This window comes from Mus musculus, chromosome 18, assembly GCF_000001635.26.
Source record: "Mus musculus strain C57BL/6J chromosome 18, GRCm38.p6 C57BL/6J".
Lineage (NCBI taxonomy): Eukaryota > Metazoa > Chordata > Mammalia > Rodentia > Muridae > Mus > Mus musculus.
The window spans coordinates 84,820,779-84,838,641 of record NC_000084.6 but is presented as its reverse complement, the minus strand read 5'-3'; the positions used below and the strand labels follow the sequence as shown (position 1 = coordinate 84,838,641).

General features: G+C 40.6%; 1 protein-coding gene across 1 annotated transcript in view; it reads left to right on the top strand.

Moving 5' to 3' along the window:
- Window positions 1-17,863, top strand: part of Gm17266 (predicted gene, 17266) — a 43,663-nt gene continuing 25,800 nt past the window's right edge. The window contains exons 1-7 of the mRNA NM_001370919.1: window positions 1-155; window positions 1,893-2,059; window positions 3,195-3,273; window positions 4,880-4,936; window positions 12,903-13,014; window positions 13,747-13,788; window positions 15,149-15,225. Of these exons, the coding sequence (NP_001357848.1) occupies window positions 1,926-2,059; window positions 3,195-3,273; window positions 4,880-4,936; window positions 12,903-13,014; window positions 13,747-13,788; window positions 15,149-15,225 (501 nt within the window). The 5' untranslated portion in view covers window positions 1-155; window positions 1,893-1,925. The remainder of the gene's footprint in view (window positions 156-1,892; window positions 2,060-3,194; window positions 3,274-4,879; window positions 4,937-12,902; window positions 13,015-13,746; window positions 13,789-15,148; window positions 15,226-17,863) is intronic.

The following is a 17,863-nucleotide window of genomic DNA, read 5'->3' as shown; positions in this document are numbered from 1 at the left end:
GCCCGACGGGATTTCCAGCGTGTGGGACTTGGCGGGAGCTGTCTGAGGAGAGCGGGTTCTGACTGGAGCACGAGGCTTGCTTCACGCACAGAGCATCCCCGAGTGCGCGGGCAGCAGGACAGTCCTGAGGCGAGGACAGAAGTAGAGAGACTGAGGTACAGAGAGGGCCGCTGGCGGCAGCGGCCAGAATGAGCAGGCTTTGATGCCGGCCTGGCCTCCCTCTCCTCCCGAAGAGAGGCCGTAAAAAAATATATTTATATATAAGGACTAAATTTATATATCTTTTTATTTTATATATTAATATTTATTTAATATTATTTAATTTAATTTATTTAATATTTATTTAATATATTTTTATATGTTAAGTATATGTATGTATATATATATATATATATATATATATATTCTTTAACCTAGGAGAGGTTTATAGAGAGAATCTAAATTAGCAGAGCTCTTGGTTATACATTTTTATATTTAAATTATGTGAGAGGCACCAGGCATTAGGAAGCATGGTGCTTAGGAAAGGGAGACATCAGAATCATAAGACCCTCCTTCTCCTGAAGGCCCAGGGAAAGTCGGGGTGCAGCATCCTGAGGACCACACACACACACACACACACACACACCCTCCCTCGTATTGAACAGAGAGCTCTTTTTGATTAGCGCTAGCTTTAGGGCCAGGAGATTATTACTCTGTTAAAACTCATATGTTTTGATTTTTAAAAAGCATTAGACACTTCTAGAATCACCTTTTAAAATTTGTTTTTTAAAAGACGTTGGAGATATTGCTGTCACTGAGAAAGTGGCCCATGAGAAGTATAAGTGAATCCAGCACTAAAATACTACTGAGGAAAATTTCACATGCTTCCTTCTGGGGTTTAAGTGAGCCAAATGTGTTCAAGCCAAAGGCCATGGTTAGCATCCCTCCAATGAAAACAAAGGCTTTTGGTTAAAGAGATCAGACTAAAGTCCACCACACATCAGATTCCAGGGCTAGTCGTTTCCTTTTAAAGAGAGGGGATACGTTTGTGTTAAGCTTAGCATTCAGTCATCCAGGTTACCTCCCTCTGGTGTATATGTGCACCTCAGGGTAGTTGCTCTTCCCTAGCCAGCTCTGCATTTACTTCCCAGTTTTGTGAGATGCATGATACACACGCCGAAGGCAGAATGTGAATTAGCAGCTTTGAAAGGTGCCCCATGTAGAGGTTTAAAGCCAAGTAAACTGTTGGAAATGAAACCTACTAAACAGTTAGAGATTCCAGCTAACATTTTCCTTCATGTCAAATAAAAGAGTAATATATTCTTTAACCTTGAAGTAGTTTATAGAGAGAATCTAAAACAGCAGAGGTCTTGGTTACATGTTTTATGTTAAATTATGTGAGAGAAAAGATTATGTTTTTCTGAAATCAAAACTTCAAGGATAGCCAGCATCAGTCAAATAAAATTATTAAACACAATATGGCAAGTACCTAAAAAAGACTAAGGCATTTAACAAATTAGGGATTTTAAAATTATTATTATTTGTATTTAAATTAACCATTCAACTTGTGTTGTAGAACTGAAGATTTAGAATCTTGGAAGAGTGATGAAAGTGTTCTAATTTATTGCATAGTGTATAACTCCATGAATATAGTAAAGAAAAAGCATTGAACTTTATAGTAACTGGATAATTGCAGGTGAATATTATCTCAATAAAACTATGCTAAACACAAGTGATTAGAGATGGTGAGAAACCGTGGAGGTGAAACGGTGATGTTTTTGCGGCTAAAGTTTACTAATTTACTTTTTAATTTTCTTATTCTAACATGACATCAAATATTATCTGCTGAGTTGGTGTTGAAGCCTGGCGGCTAAACCTGTCTATGCATTCTTTACTGTCATTTGTTTTTGAAGGCCTGGTTCCTGAAACACAGTCAAGAAGAAAATATGAATGAGTCCAGACTGCAGTCCCTGTTCTTCATCATTCTTCCAGATTTACACAAACTCTGCTCTGTCCAGATAATACTGAGTAGCAGGGTGGCAGAAATAGACATTAGGAGTGCTCAGCTAAAGATGTGCAGGTGAAAACATAGGCTTTCTATCTAAGCTTTTAAAGTTTAAAAAAAAACATGGTTGCTATTATAGTAGGTGTTTCCTCAAAACATTTATTAAATCTGTATATACACTTTGAAAGCAAAGGACCCGGATAAGTTGGATTTAAAGAAGGACTTAAAATACCTGAAGTGGATATCTCTCTGTTGAGCTTTTCTAATTCTGACATCTTCTGTGCTTTAATTTTTTTTTTTTTTTTTAATTCTTGGGGCTAGAGATTTGGCTCAGCATTTGGAGCACTAGCAGCTCCATCAGAGGACCTGAGTTCAATTCCCAGTACCCACATGTAAGCTCACGACTGTCTGTGACTCCACTTCTATGGGATCCAACACTCTCACAGAGACATACATGCAGGCAAAACACTAATGCACATAAAACAAAAATAAATTTTAATTCTCTATAAGACTTAAATTCATAAATTAAGTCAGGCTCCCCAAAACGTAGAGATACTCAGTAATGAAACTTTACTATCTGCTCTTTATAAGACACTTAAAAATACTAAAAGACTAATATAATTTTCATACCAAAACAGGACAATGGGTAGTATTTCTCTAAGAATTATCTTGTAATGCCTGACCCAAGATAATCTTTAAGGAGCAGCTCAGCTGAAGCCTGTTATTAAGGATTCACATTTATTAGTTCCTTTAATTGAGGTACTCAATAAAAGATTATATATTTAGATAAACATCTTTAAATATAAATTTAAAGAATAAAACCTTTAAATTTTCTAGGAGTGAGCTGGGTGTAACAGAGCATACCTATAATCCTATCAGTCTAGAGGCTAAGAATTGAGGATCTCAAGTTAAAGGCGTTCTAAACTCGACAGTCAGATGCCTGAACAGAACAGACTGCTCAGGGCAGAATGAGGAAAGCAGTCTGGGAGTGCACCCTGTGTGGTACCTCCCCCCAAGTGCATCAGGAAGTCGGCAGCCTCCCTATTTGGGTGTAATTTAGTTATGCTTACTGCAAATTACCTCTGAGACCTTTGAAATTAACCAACTAGGTAGGAAGTGAGATTTTTAGACTATTTCTAAGTATTCCAGTAACATACAACTATAGAAGTAGACAAGTTCAGTTAGAAAATAAAGTATTTCTTCTCCACAGGCAGTTGCTACTTTTGCATGAAGATATTCTCACAGCACCTGTGTCTGGAATATTAAACCAAATTTCAGTAGTAATGTCGGTTAGTATTACTGATTATTTGAAACAGTATTGGTAAGCAGTAATTCAAGTATGACATCAGAAATTAAAGATGGTTTACAAGGATTAACTACCCCATATTTTAGTTTGAGTGAATACCCCACTAATGGATGTGTCTGATGTTTAGATCTATTTTATGATTCTAAATTAATATTTAACTTTATCTGGCATAAGTGCTGAGGTAGAGACTACTAATAAACAGAATGTGTTATACACAATATCTAAGACAGAATTTGCTATAATGCGTTTTATCAATATTTTAATTATAATTAAGTATCTCATCTCAGTAAATCAACTTTTTGTTATTCTCGGAGAATATCATATATGCATATAATTTTTTCTGTCACATTCTCCCTCCACCCTCCAGTTTTCCCCTTCAAATCCTTCCAGATATAAACACTTCCTCCTCCCAACTTCATATCCCCTTTTTTAAAAAAACCAATCCACTGACTCTAATTAGTGCTGCCCATACATTTGTGGGGTTGGCTTGTCTACTACATGGTCACCTAACAGGTACCACACCCCTAAAGGAAACAGATTCTCCCTTCCCTAGAAACCATCACTCAGTAGCTTCTCAGCTAGATGTGGGACCTCATGTGTCCCCTATATCCATGCTGGCATGCTGGTTGTCTTGATTTTGTGCAGGCCTACACAACTGCTGTGACTTTGTGAGTCTAGTCACCCTATAATACCCAGAAGCTATTCCACAGCAGTCCTCCCTGATCTCTGTCTCTTACCATCTGTCTGTCCACCCCCTGTGATGTCCCATGAGCCTTCATGTAGGGAGTATGATATAGTTATCCCATTTAGGGATGAGCAGTTTATAGTCACTTACTCTCTGCACACTGACCTGCTGTGCGTCTCTGGTAGTCACCATCTACCACATGAAGAAGGGTCTGTGGCGAGGACTGAGAGCTGTCCTAATCTATAGGTGCAAACATGCATAGAAGACAGGCTGAGACCCTGTCTGTTAGCAAAACCGTATCTACTAAGGTAAATAATTCTCTTTAAACATTTAAATTTAAACTTCCATTTAGGTCCATGTCTAGACAGAATGTGTTACTCATGGCTAAGCATGTCTTGTATATTTATAAGGGGTCAAGTTTCACATATATGAAATTTATTTGCTTTTTGTCCTTTATATGACTTGGAGATCATGTCAATATCAGGCAACTTCACCTTGACCATGTACCTGTCACAGATCCTACTTCAGGGAAAAAGTGGTTACCACACAGTTTCTTTCTTCAAATGGATAGAGAATAGATATGTAAAATGGTAGTCAGAATCTATGCCCTCTGTTGTATTTGCTTAAGATCTTTATATGTGGGGCTAGAGAGATGTCTCAGCATTTAAGAGCAATTACTGCTCTTCCAAAGGTCCTGAATTCAATTCCCAGCAACCACATGGTGGCTCACAACCATCTATAATAGGATCTGATGCCCTCTTCTGGTATGTCTTTAAAAAAATTAGCTACAGTGTACTCATATAAATATAATAAATAAATCTTTAAAAAAAACCTTTATATGTAACAATATTTTGTTTTATGTCTATGTTAAGTTCTTTTTACAAATGTGGACTTTCTGTTATAGATACCATTTTTTAAATCTGGGAGACTTAGTGCCTATATTGAAAAATACGGAGCTAAGGTATGTATTTAGAATAATAATATAGGTGCTATATTAGTTGTATATTCTACTTCAGGGTCCCAGTTTGCTTTCTGTTACTATGATAAAACACCATGACCAAAAAGCAACTTAGGGGAGAAAAGGGTTTATTTGTCTTATACTTCGATACCACAGTACGTCATCAATGGAAGCAAGGCAGGCAATCAAGGCAGGCAATCAAGGCAGGCAATCAAGGCAGGCAATCAAGGCAGGAAGCAAGGCAGGCAATCAAGGCAGGCAATCAAGGCAGGCAATCAAGGCAGGCAATCAAGGCAGGCAATCAAGGCAGGCAATCAAGGCAGGCAATCAAGGCAGGCAATCAAGGCAGGCAATCAAGGCAGGAAGCAAGGCAGGCAATCAAGGCAGGCAATCAAGGCAGGCAATCAAGGCAGGAAGCAAGGCAGGCAATCAAGGCAGGCAATCAAGGCAGGCAATCAAGGCAGGCAATCAAGGCAGGCAGTCAAGGCAGGAAGCAAGGCAGGCAATCAAGGCAGGCAATCAAGGCAGGCAATCAAGGCAGGCAATCAAGGCAGGAAGCAAGGCAGGCAATCAAGGCAGGCAAGCAAGGCAGGCAACCAAGGCAGGCAATCAAGGCAGGCAATCAAGGCAGGCAATCAAGGCAGGAAAGCAAGGCGGGCAATCAAGGCAGGCAATCAAGGCAGGAAGCAAGGCAGGCAATCAAGGCAGGCAATCAAGGCAGGCAATCAAGGCAGGCAATCAAGGCAGGCAATCAAGGCAGGCAATCAAGGCAGGCAATCAAGGCAGGCAATCAAGGCAGGCAATCAAGGCAGGAAGCAAGGCAGGCAATCAAGGCAGGCAATCAAGGCAGGCAATCAAGGCAGGAAGCAAGGCAGGCAATCAAGGCAGGCAATCAAGGCAGGCAATCAAGGCAGGCAATCAAGGCAGGCAGTCAAGGCAGGAAGCAAGGCAGGCAATCAAGGCAGGCAATCAAGGCAGGCAATCAAGGCAGGCAATCAAGGCAGGAAGCAAGGCAGGCAATCAAGGCAGGCAAGCAAGGCAGGAAGCAAGGCAGGCAATCAAGGCAGGCAATCAAGGCAGGCAATCAAGGCAGGAAGCAAGGCGGGCAATCAAGGCAGGCAATCAAGGCAGGCAATCAAGGCAGGCAATCAAGGCAGGAAGCAAGGCAGGCAATCAAGGCAGGCAAGCAAGGCAGGCAATCAAGGCAGGCAATCAAGGCAGGAAGCAAGGCAGGCAATCAAGGCAGGCAATCAAGGCAGGCAATCAAGGCAGGAAGCAAGGCAGGCAATCAAGGCCGGCAATCAAGGCAGGCAATCAAGGCAGGAAGCAAGGCGGGCAATCAAGGCAGGCAATCAAGGCAGGAAGCAAGGCAGGCAATCAAGGCAGGCAATCAAGGCAGGCAATCAAGGCAGGAAGCAAGGCAGGCAATCAAGGCAGGCAATCAAGGCAGGCAATCAAGGCAGGCAATCAAGGCAGGAAGCAAGGCGGGCAATCAAGGCAGGCAATCAAGGCAGGAAGCAAGGCAGGCAATCAAGGCAGGCAATCAAGGCAGGCAATCAAGGCAGGAAGCAAGGCAGGCAATCAAGGCAGGCAATCAAGGCAGGCAATCAAGGCAGGCAATCAAGGCAGGAAGCAAGGCAGGCAATCAAGGCAGGCAATCAAGGCAGGCAATCAAGGCAGGCAATCAAGGCAGGAAGCAAGGCAGGCAATCAAGGCAGGCAATCAAGGCAGGCAATCAAGGCAGGAAGCAAGGCAGGCAATCAAGGCCGGCAATCAAGGCAGGCAATCAAGGCAGGAAGCAAGGCAGGCAATCAAGGCAGGCAATCAAGGCAGGCAATCAAGGCAGGCAATCAAGGCAGGAAGCAAGGCAGGCAATCAAGGCAGGCAATCAAGGCAGGCAATCAAGGCAGGAAGCAAGGCAATCAAGGCAGGCAATCAAGGCAGGCAATCAAGGCAGGCAATCAAGGCAGGAAGCAAGGCAGGCAATCAAGGCAGGCAATCAAGGCAGGCAATCAAGGCAGGAAGCAAGGCAGGCAAGCAAGGCAGGCAAGCAAGGCAGGCAATCAAGGCAGGCAATCAAGGCAGGCAGTCAAGGCAGGAAGCAAGGCAGGCAATCAAGGCAGGCAATCAAGGCAGGCAATCAAGGCAGGAAGCAAGGCAGGCAATCAAGGCAGGCAATCAAGGCAGGCAATCAAGGCAGGAAGCAAGGCAGGCAATCAAGGCAGGCAATCAAGGCAGGCAATCAAGGCAGGAAGCAAGGCAGGCAATCAAGGCAGGCAATCAAGGCAGGCAATCAAGGCAGGAAGCAAGGCAGGCAATCAAGGCAGGCAAGCAAGGCAGGCAAGCAAGGCAGGCAATCAAGGCAGGCAATCAAGGCAGGCAGTCAAGGCAGGAAGCAAGGCAGGCAATCAAGGCAGGCAATCAAGGCAGGCAATCAAGGCAGGCAATCAAGGCAGGAAGCAAGGCAGGCAATCAAGGCAGGCAATCAAGGCAGGCAATCAAGGCAGGCAATCAAGGCAGGAAGCAAGGCAGGCAATCAAGGCAGGCAATCAAGGCAGGCAATCAAGGCAGGCAATCAAGGCAGGAAGCAAGGCAGGCAATCAAGGCAGGCAATCAAGGCAGGCAATCAAGGCAGGAAGCAAGGCAGGCAATCAAGGCAGGCAATCAAGGCAGGAAGCAAGGCAGGCAATCAAGGCAGGCAAGCAAGGCAGGCAGTCAAGGCAGGAAGCAAGGCAGGCAATCAAGGCAGGCAAGCAAGGCAGGCAATCAAGGCAGGCAATCAAGGCAGGCAAGCAAGGCAGGCAATCAAGGCAGGCAATCAAGGCAGGCAATCAAGGCAGGCAATCAAGGCAGGCAGTCAAGGCAGGAAGCAAGGCAGGCAATCAAGGCAGGTAATCAAGGCAGGCAATCAAGGCAGGCAATCAAGGCAGGGATTGAAGCACAGACCACAAAGGAGCTCTGCTTCAGGCCTGCAGCGTGGCTCACTCAGCTTGCTTTCTTACATAACGCAGGACCACCTGCCCAGGGGTAGCAGCACCCAGTGGGCTGGCCTTTCCACTCCAATCATTGATAATAATAATAAAAATAATAATAATAAATGATCCACAGACTTGCCTAGCAACCGATCTGATGAAGACATTTTCTCAGTTGAGGTGCCCTCTTTCCAGATGACCCTAGTATATGTTAAGTAGCCATAACTAACTAACTAACTAAATAAATAAATAAATAGTGAAAGTCTAACCAGCTCAGTCAACAAACAAAATTTGTACCATCTTTTTCACAAGTTCTTGTTATGCATGGGAAAAGACCAAGATTTTTCTAAACAATTATTTTGTGCACATTTAAGGAGACACAGAGAGAAATTAATGGATTTTCTGAAGTTTTAGACAGGAAAAAAGGTGAAATTCTGAAAGATGGCATCATTGCCACAATGACATAACTGATATAGAGAGAAATAAAATTATAAATTATGTTCTACTAATGGTGAGCTTCTTTAAAGATAGAAAGTTGGTGTGGGGGTTGGGGCCATACATCACAGCTTCAGAGGGCTGAGCACATTGGTGGGAAGGTGAAGAAGCTGAGAAGAGCTGCTCTTCTTATGTTCCCCCCCAGGTGGGAGGAGAGAGGGAAGGCCTGCGCTCTCCTGTTTTTGTTTTTTAAATTTTTTTTAATTAGGTATTTTCCTCATTTACATTTCCAATGCTATCCCAAAAGTCCCCCATACCCTCCCCCCACTCCCCTACCTACCCACTCACACTTTTTGGCCCTGGCGTTCCCCTGTACTGGGGCATATAAAGTTTGCATGTCCAATGGGCCTCTCTTTCCAGTGATGGCCGACTAGACCATCTTTTGATACATATGCAGCTAGAGTCAAGAGCTCTGGGGTACTGGTTAGTTCATAATGTTGTTCCACCTATAGGGTTGCAGATCCCTTTAGCTCCTTGGGTATTTTCTCTAGCTCCTCCATTGGGGGCCCTGTGATCCATCCAATAGCTGACTGTGAGCATCTACTTATGTGTTTGCTAGGCCCTGGCATAGTCTCACTAGAGACAGCTAGATCTGGGTCCTATCAGCACAATCTTGCTAGTGTATGCAATGGTGTCAGCGTTTGGAGGCTGATTATGGGATGGATCCCTGGATATGGCAGTCTCTAGATGGTCCATCCTTTTGTCTCAGCTCCAAACTTTGTCTCTGTAACTCCTTCCATGGATGTTTTGTTCCCAATTCTAAGAAGGGGCAAAGTGTCCACACTTTGGTCTTTGTTCTTCTTGAGATTCATGTGTTTTGCAAGTTGTAACTTATATCTTGGGTATTCTAAGTTTCTGGGCTAATATCCACTTATCAGTGAGTACATATTATTTGAATTCTTTTGTGATTGGGTTACCTCACTCAGGATAATGCCCTCCAGGTCCATCCATTTGCCTAGGAATTTCATAAATTCATTCTTTTTAATAGCTGAGTAGTACTCCATTGTGTAAATGTACCACATTTTTTATATCCATTCCTCTGTTGAGGGGCATCTGGGTTCTTTCCAGCTTCTGGCTATTATAAATAAGGCTGCTATGAACATAGTGGAGCATGTTTCTTACTAGTTGGAACATCTTCTGGATATATGCCCAGGAGATGTAATACGGGATCCTCCGGTAGTACCATGTTTTCTGAGAAAGTGCCAGACTGATTCCAGAGTGGTTGTACAAGCTTGCAATCCCACCAACAATGGAGGAGTGTTCCTCTTTCTCCACATCCTCGCCAGCATCTGCTGTCACCTGAATTTTTGATCTTAGCCATTCTGACTGGTGTGAGATGGAATCTCAGGGTTGTTTTGATTTACATTTCCCTGATGATTAAGGATGCTGAACATTTTTCAGGTGTTTCTCAGCCATTCGGTATTCCTCAGTTGAAAATTCTTTGTTTAGCTCTGAGCCCCATTTTTAATGGGGTTATTTGATTTTCTGGAGTCCACCTTCTTGAGTTCTTTATATATATTGGATATTAGTCCCCTATCTAATTTAGGATAGGTAAAAATCCTTTCCCAATCTGTTGGTGGCCTTTTAATCTTATTGATAGTGTCTTTTGCCTTACAGAAGCTTTGCAGTTTCATGAGGTCCCATTTCTACTCTTTCCTCCTGTGTTTCAGCCTGGCCTCATCTGCAGCCTGTGCGGATGGCACTGCACTGCCCCTCAGTAGGTCCCACCCCTCAGTTGTTCTCTCTGAAATCCTTGCAGACACACCCAGAAGCCTGCTTCCTTTCAGTACCTGTCAAGTCAGTTAATCTGACAGTTAACATTATCCATCACAGCTGTGGATCAGTTAAGATACCTGCCATCAGGGATCATCTAGTGAAAAACAAATATCCCCCCTCTTTAAAAATAATCCTATTTCTGGCCAGGCCTGGTGTTCCATGCTTTTAATCCCAGCACTTGAGTAGCAGAGGCTAGCCTGATCTACAGAGTGAGTTCCAGGACAGCCAAGGCCCAGAGAAATCTTCTCTCAAAAAAAAAAAAAAAAAAAAAAAAAAAGAATTTTTTAAAAAAGTGAACAAAATAAACGAGAAAAATTTTTTAGAAGAAGTCATGTCTAATTTTATTATTTCTTCCCTCAGTGTTTTATGAAACTCATCCATAGGGCTATCTGAAATTTAGATTCTGAAAGTTTAACTGAAATTTTATTTTAACAGGAAATAGGGATATTATTTATTTCAAGAATTTAGTTTTCATCTAAACTTTCAAAATTGCTTTGGTAGTCTCCTAGTTTCTTTTGTTATAGAATCTGACATGATGTATTCTTTATGACTCTTAGCATTGGTTATATGTGTGATCTTTTGATCTTTTTTCTTTTCTTTTTCTTAGGTTCTGATCAGTCTACCTTGAGAGTTAATAGTCATTGATGAGAAATGACTTTAATCTGGCCCGGGTTTTCTACCCCACCGTAGACTTTTTAGTTCTTGGATGAAAGACATACTCACAGCCTTTAATAAAGGCTGTGAATAAATAAAACAAGGACTGGGCAGCTGCCTACTCTCCATGCATAAAATCTACTTTCCTATCGATAACCCCAAGTTATTACTTACTATTTACTATGTATTATCTCAGCTTCTTTTAACTCCAATAACTTCTCTTAACTGGGCAGCTGCTTCCTCCTCCTCCTAACCCATGGTAGCTTCTTTCCTCCATTCACCTTCTTCTCCTTTGTCATTCCTCTCAGCCCCAAGCCTGGGAAACCTAAACCCCACCTATGTCTCTTCTGTCCAGCTATTGGCTGTTGGCATCTTTATTTACCAATCAGAAATAACTTAGGGCAGGGTCACAGGGTCTAAGTGCAGACTCCAGGTCTTGGGACCCACACTTCACATTACAGTAGCTAACAAAGGCCAAGCCTCAACGGGGATTAAGGAGGGGACTTGGTTTCATAGATTTTTCTCTATTGTTTTACCACTTTGTATTTCATTGACATTTCTTTTGCTTTCAGTTTATAGTATTTCCTTTCTTCTGCTTAAAGTGATCACTGATACCACCGAGTTGAGAAGTCATTCTTTTCTGACATAGACATAGTTAGAGTTGTGCCTGTTCTCGGAATAGTCGTCCCTTTGACTTCCTAGCGTGTTACAAACACGTTGTGGAGTCTCCAAATGGGGCTTTCCCAGAGATCTTTCTGCTGATGATTTCTCATCCTGTTATTGTTTAGGAAGATATTTCATAAAGCTTCAATTTTTAAAAAAATTCTGAGATAAGAGTATAATTTATCATGGATTTAGTAAACATCCTTTGTCATCTTGACAAGAATATGTATTCTGGTTTTATTGTATTAAGTAATCTCTAAATGTGAAATGGGTCTCGTTGCTTGATAATGATAAATCTACTAAATTCCTGTTGTTCTCTGTTTGTGTAACTTACTAGGATCGGGATATTGAAATCTGTGTAACTGTGGATTTCCCAGGGATTAATACTGGAGGACAGTTCTTGGCGCTCTCGCTTTCCTGCTTGTCTTTATTACAGATTCCAATAGAAGTTTTCTAGATTTTTACTCCACACTTATATGTGTTTTAGATGGAGGCTCCACAGCTTTGGATTCCATTCTAACCTTCAGCAATTCCCTCACATGTGTGTTAATCCTTACTCAGCAGGAAACTCAGGGAGCACTGTGCTGACCAGCAGAGCCTTCTGTCTCTTCTCTGCATAGCTGGCCTCTCCAGCACTTCCTAACTACTTTGGCTCCCTGTGAACCCTCAGCTCTATCTCTTCAATTCTCAGAGACTAACAGACTCACTCGACTGCTTCTTCCATGACTACAGCCTGGAAACACACTTTGTACAATAAGCCAGTGAGAGTGATGGGGAATGTTACCCTCTATAGAGGAAAAGCCCACAAGATAGGACTCATTTTGTTGGTCCCTCCCCACATGGAGAATAGTTCTTTGTTCCATAATGTCCAGTATTTGATGAACCATTGTTTCAAAAACTTGCCTAGTTTTTTTTTTTTTTTTTTTTTTTTTTTTTGAGACTTCAAGTGGGAGGATAAATCTGATTCGTATTGCTTGGGAGTTAGCAACGAAAGCCTTAATATTAAAGATTAATTTTGAATAAATAGATATGTATTTGATTACACATGTGCTTTTGTACTGAGCCATTTCTAATGTTAAATAATAGGGAAAATAAACCACAATATCATTCTGGCTTGAGTTCCTCTGTGTGGAGCAGGATACATGGATGCTCAGCACAGCTCTTGAGTTTAGGCCTAAGCATAAGCAGGAAATTGGGCAGATAGTTTTGCCACAGTGGTAGCTTCAAAGTGAGTATCTCTTTAAATTCTTTAGCCACATAACTAAACAGTACTAGCAGTAGGAACAACTATAATTTTAATCTAGAATTGCTTAGTTTATTGGATGTTAATCTGAACCTGTAGACATTACCTGAGTTTACAGATACATAGCAGTTTTCTCAATTTGCGCAACTTTTCTTTGATGTTTTAGATGGAGGCTCCACAAAGAGTAACTCCTGCAATTCTTCAAAACTGCCTTTCGTACTCACTCATGGCTAGACTCGCTCCCGCCTGGAATAGGACAGGTCATCTCTTGGTACAAGGTGACTTTGTGTTTGCCAATCATTGAGACTTTTTTTTTTTGTTTGTTTTGTTTTGGTTTTTGGTTTTTTAAGACAGGGTTTCTCTATATAGTCCTGGCTGTCCTGGAACTCACTTTGTAGAGCAGGCTGGCCTTGAACTCAGAAATCCGCCTGCCTCTGCCTCCCGAGTGCTGGGATTAAAGGCGTGTGCCACCACGCCCGGCCATTGATACTTTTTGAGCTAGGTTACTTTTAGTGTACCTCTGGCTTTTATTTCAAGGATTCTTACTTTTAGAGAAGAGTTTTAGCTCCAACTCTAAACATTGTCACACAAGCCCACAATAATCTTATTTTCATGGGGATAATATACAGAGTCCTATTGCTGTTGCTTTAAAATGCTTTTATTATTTAATACTTGATACTTAAGAATAAATAAGTTATGAAGGATTTGATAAAATACACACAGAATGTCAGTATTGTTGGACCTAAGGAGCTATCCTGAATTTTTACTGAAGTCTGATGGTTTTCTAAATATTTTATAGAAAGACATAAATTTTTGGATGAATTATTGGTTATCTTGGTCCTTTTCAGTGGAGAGATACTTTTTGAATGATTTTATTTTCTATGCACTGTCATTACATATTTGTTTTATAATCTTCATAGCTTTGATACTTTTTCTTTAAATGGTTATATTTATCAATAATGATTATTTCAGTATTATAATAATGTGGTATATCCTATGAATTTTTTAAGGAACAGATTTTCTTTCTAATGCGGGAAAACAAAGTGCAGTTGGTAAGTAAAAATGTATAAAACAATAGACAAAACACTAATATGGTTAACAGTTATTTAAGTAAAAATGTATAACAATAATGTAAAAACAATAGACAAAACATTAATATGATTAACAGTTGTTTAAAAACCCATGTTAGGTTGTTACAGTCTTGACAACTACTGTGTGTCAGAAAATACTAACACATACTTACAATCAGAATTTCACCCAGGAAGTTACTTCTCATTCAAATATATATATATTTATATTTACATACTAGAGGAAAAACTTCACTTAATTGGAAGAAATGCTGTATTTTAATTTCTCTACTTAAGAAAATGATGCTGAAGATCTTTAATTCTGCAAGTATTTGAATATATTTTCCTAAATTATATTATCAAAATTGTATTTCTTACATTGAAGCTTATTTTTATTAGAATTTTATTTTTACCCTGGAAATACTTTCTAAAGGAACGTGACTAATCTTAAAGATAGACTGTATTGTAACATCCAATCTAACTGATTGTTGCATAGTTGCACTGAGGAGAGGTTGGTCCCTGTAGAGTAGTGCTGAGGTAGCAGAGGAGCGGGATCATAAGCCCTCAGCAGGCATGAAATCAGACGTGTCAGGTGCCCCATCATTGAATATAGTTTTCAAATCCTCATCTGTAATCCACAACTAGTGCAGCAGAGTAGCCTGTCCTGCTGAACTGAGTCTCCTGTCTGGCACTGGTCATGTGTTTCAGTTAGACAGTAGCAGTCACTCTGATCTCACTCCAGGTGAATCAGTTTGCTACCTAAATTTAGCTTCATTACACTAGCATGAGATCTTGTTAGCAAGACAATAATTTAGAAGAGCAAATTTCTTGGGCTTCTGTTAGATTGTTTTCATTTGTTTAAATGTAATATACTTAGATCAAACTCAGAAATTTTGAGTGTGTACTCACTAAAGTTTCACAGAGTAAATGCAGCCTCCTCACTGTTCCACAGCTCGAGAAGTAATGTGGTCACTATCCCTGAGGCTCTCAAAGCTCTCTTCAGATGCCATTCCTCTGACATGCCAGCACAGCTTTGTTTCTGAAGCTTGGTGTGAGACCTCACTGGAATTTAGTAATAGATGTCACATTTGCAGTAACCAGTTAGTGAGTGTCCTTTAAACTGTAGGAGGTATTATTTTTCTTACTGTTATCCTGTTATAGGACCTCCCTCCCACACATATCAAATTGTTTCAAATCTTTGTCATAGAAGTGTAATTTATAAACCTATGGTTCATTATCTGAATTTTACTCTATGTATAAAAAACTGTTCCTAATGTATACACTGATATATAAAGTGTAGGATGGAATACTAACTCCAGAAAACTTAAGGTTAATTCTTTTTCAGTATTAGACATCAACGTAACAGAAACACAAGTTTGTCTGAGTATAGAAGTGTATACAATCAGATTGCCACCAACTGAGGTACAAAATATTTGATTTGTATAAGTTCCTATATTTACTATATGATTAATATATCTTATTATTATAAATATGCTATTTGATGTTCATTGTTAACATGGAAGCAGATAGAAAAGATTTTGCTACCAAAACATGTGCAGTATTCTCTCTCATGGGTAGGATAGACATGCACGCACACACACACACACACACACACACACACGCATGTGGACACAGAGGGGGACTATATGGAGGGAGAAGCAAGAGGAGAGGACCAGCAGGAGAACAGGGTAGACAAGAGAGATTTGTGGGGCAACTGTGAACAAAGTCCAAGTAGACACTTACACTAAATGTCTTAGTGAAGCCTGTCATTTTGTGCTAACTTAAAGGGGCTTAGTGGTTGTTTGTTTTTCCGACTTTTTTTGTTGTTTGTTTGGTTTTGGTAGTTTGAAACAGTCTCACTTTCTAGCTCAAGCTGGCGAGCAGTTGGTATCTGGCTGGCTGGCCTTAAACTTGTAAGTTTCTCTTACCTCAGCCTCCCGAGTACTAGGATTGTAGTCAAGAGATACCGTGCCCAGATTTTTAGACTATTAATAAACAAAATGTATGGTGATAATTATTTGACATGTCTATGTTGTTCTAATTTCCTCCAATATCATTTTTCTCAATTAACAAAGGTTTTATCATATTCTTCCTGTCAAAAATGTCACTACCTTATCTTGCCTCAGCACCAATTTTTGCTGCTTTTTCACTTCCAGAGATTTAAAAAGTTTCCATGTCATGGTAAATATGCTCATTTTGTGTCCTTGACATTCTAGTAGCATTTTTGCATCTCTTTTTCTATGTGAATGCTTTCTGTCTTTGTCTTCTATATTACTAATTCGCAGAGCCTCTCACATAGAGCCTTTTGCATTAGTGGTCACTCTGTACATGTTTACTGGGCGCCACTGGTTCCTCGGTGAGGAGGAGGATGGAGGAGGAAACAATGTTTCTGCTGTCCATGATGCATTTGACAATGCCTAGAAGTTGTCTTTGGAAGCTGTCTTTGGTTACCAAGGTGTAGAGAAGGAGGGTGTGATTTGGAGCTGGCATCAGCAGGCAGAAGCAAGGCGAGCTTTTGAATGTGCTATATACAGAACAAACCCACTCCTACCCCAGCAAAGAATTACTTGACACAAAGTGCTAATGGTGCTGAGCTAAACACTTCTCTGGAAGTTCTATTAGAGAGCACAGCCACTCATACCCTTGGCCAAAGAGAGCTTCTCTCTGTCAGTAAAGGCTGCTCAGCCCAGCGTGAAGCTTTCGGTAGGACACACATTAAATGGTGAGGGAGGAAGGAGACACCTGCCTAGCCAATCAATCAATCAATCAGTCAGCCTAGTCAGTCCTGGTGATTATGGGGTGACAGATGTTGTTGCTAGGTGCCACTCCCCACTCCAGCTTGTCTTGTACACATCTCTTCCCAGTGTTAAAAGTGTGCTGTGTTCTCCAGTGACTATGTAATGAAATCCCAACCGCTTCCTATGCTGGATGAGGTCCTCATCAGATGGATCCAAGCTTTCCTTATCTGTATGTAGTCTCATCTAGCAGCACTTCTTCCCGATAGTCGCTGTTAACTGCGTCTCCAAGGCAGACAGTCCTCCATTCTTCCAAGTTTCAGTTCCAACTGTTCTTTGAGCTCTCGGTATGTGCTCTCCAGCTCATCTTTCATGACGTAATTCATCATCACCACCTGTGAAGACCTCGCAGCTCGCACGGTTCATCTCTCTTTGTTCACACTGTTGTTTATTCGAGTGCATCATTATGCTGGGAAGTTTTAGAGGAAAGGCTCTGTGTCTTTCTCACCTTCCTTTCATAGAAGCTACACAACACTTGTCAGTCACTGCTGCGAAATTTTTAGGAACTGAAGCTCGGATGGCCTGAAAAACCACCTTCTAATTTAAATTATTCCAGTAGTTTCTTTTAAAAAACACTGATCTTTGATCTTATTTAGAGAACCTTTAAAGATACTTTATCATGATTCATTATAAGAAGTGCTATTTCAGACCTTATTTTTGTAATTAAAATCCACACATTTACCCTAGTAATAGTAATTTCTCCATTTTCAGACTGTGTTAAACTATACTATTTTTATAAAACTCAGATAAGTGTCTAGATAGAAATGTGTGTGTATAAACTGCCACAAATTGATACATTCAGATTATAGTTTAATCTGTAACTACATGAGGGGCATGTTTCAGAAAGGCATGACATAATATTAACTGTTGTCTTAAAGTTTTAATTATATGGAAAATAAGCACCTGGAAACAAATTTGTGTTTATTCTATAGTCAGTTATTTATTGAGTATTATTAAGTATGTGTACAAAGTGTTTCCTCCCAAAGATTTTTTTTTTAAGGTCAGAAGAAAAGCCAGCACAAAGATGAGATACAAAATCCTCCTTAATATTTGTGTAACTAAAACATTTAGAGTTGGCTTCAAATCACATTAACATTCTCAAATATTCACTTAATAACAGAGCCACTTTGAGTATTCTACTTAATATCGCTTAATCTCAGATTTTGTAAATTGGAGAGAATGGTATATAGCTTGTACAGATTTGAGCGGGTTAAGGAGGTAAAGTACATCAAATGCTTCCTATGGCGTAGATACAGAACAGAAGA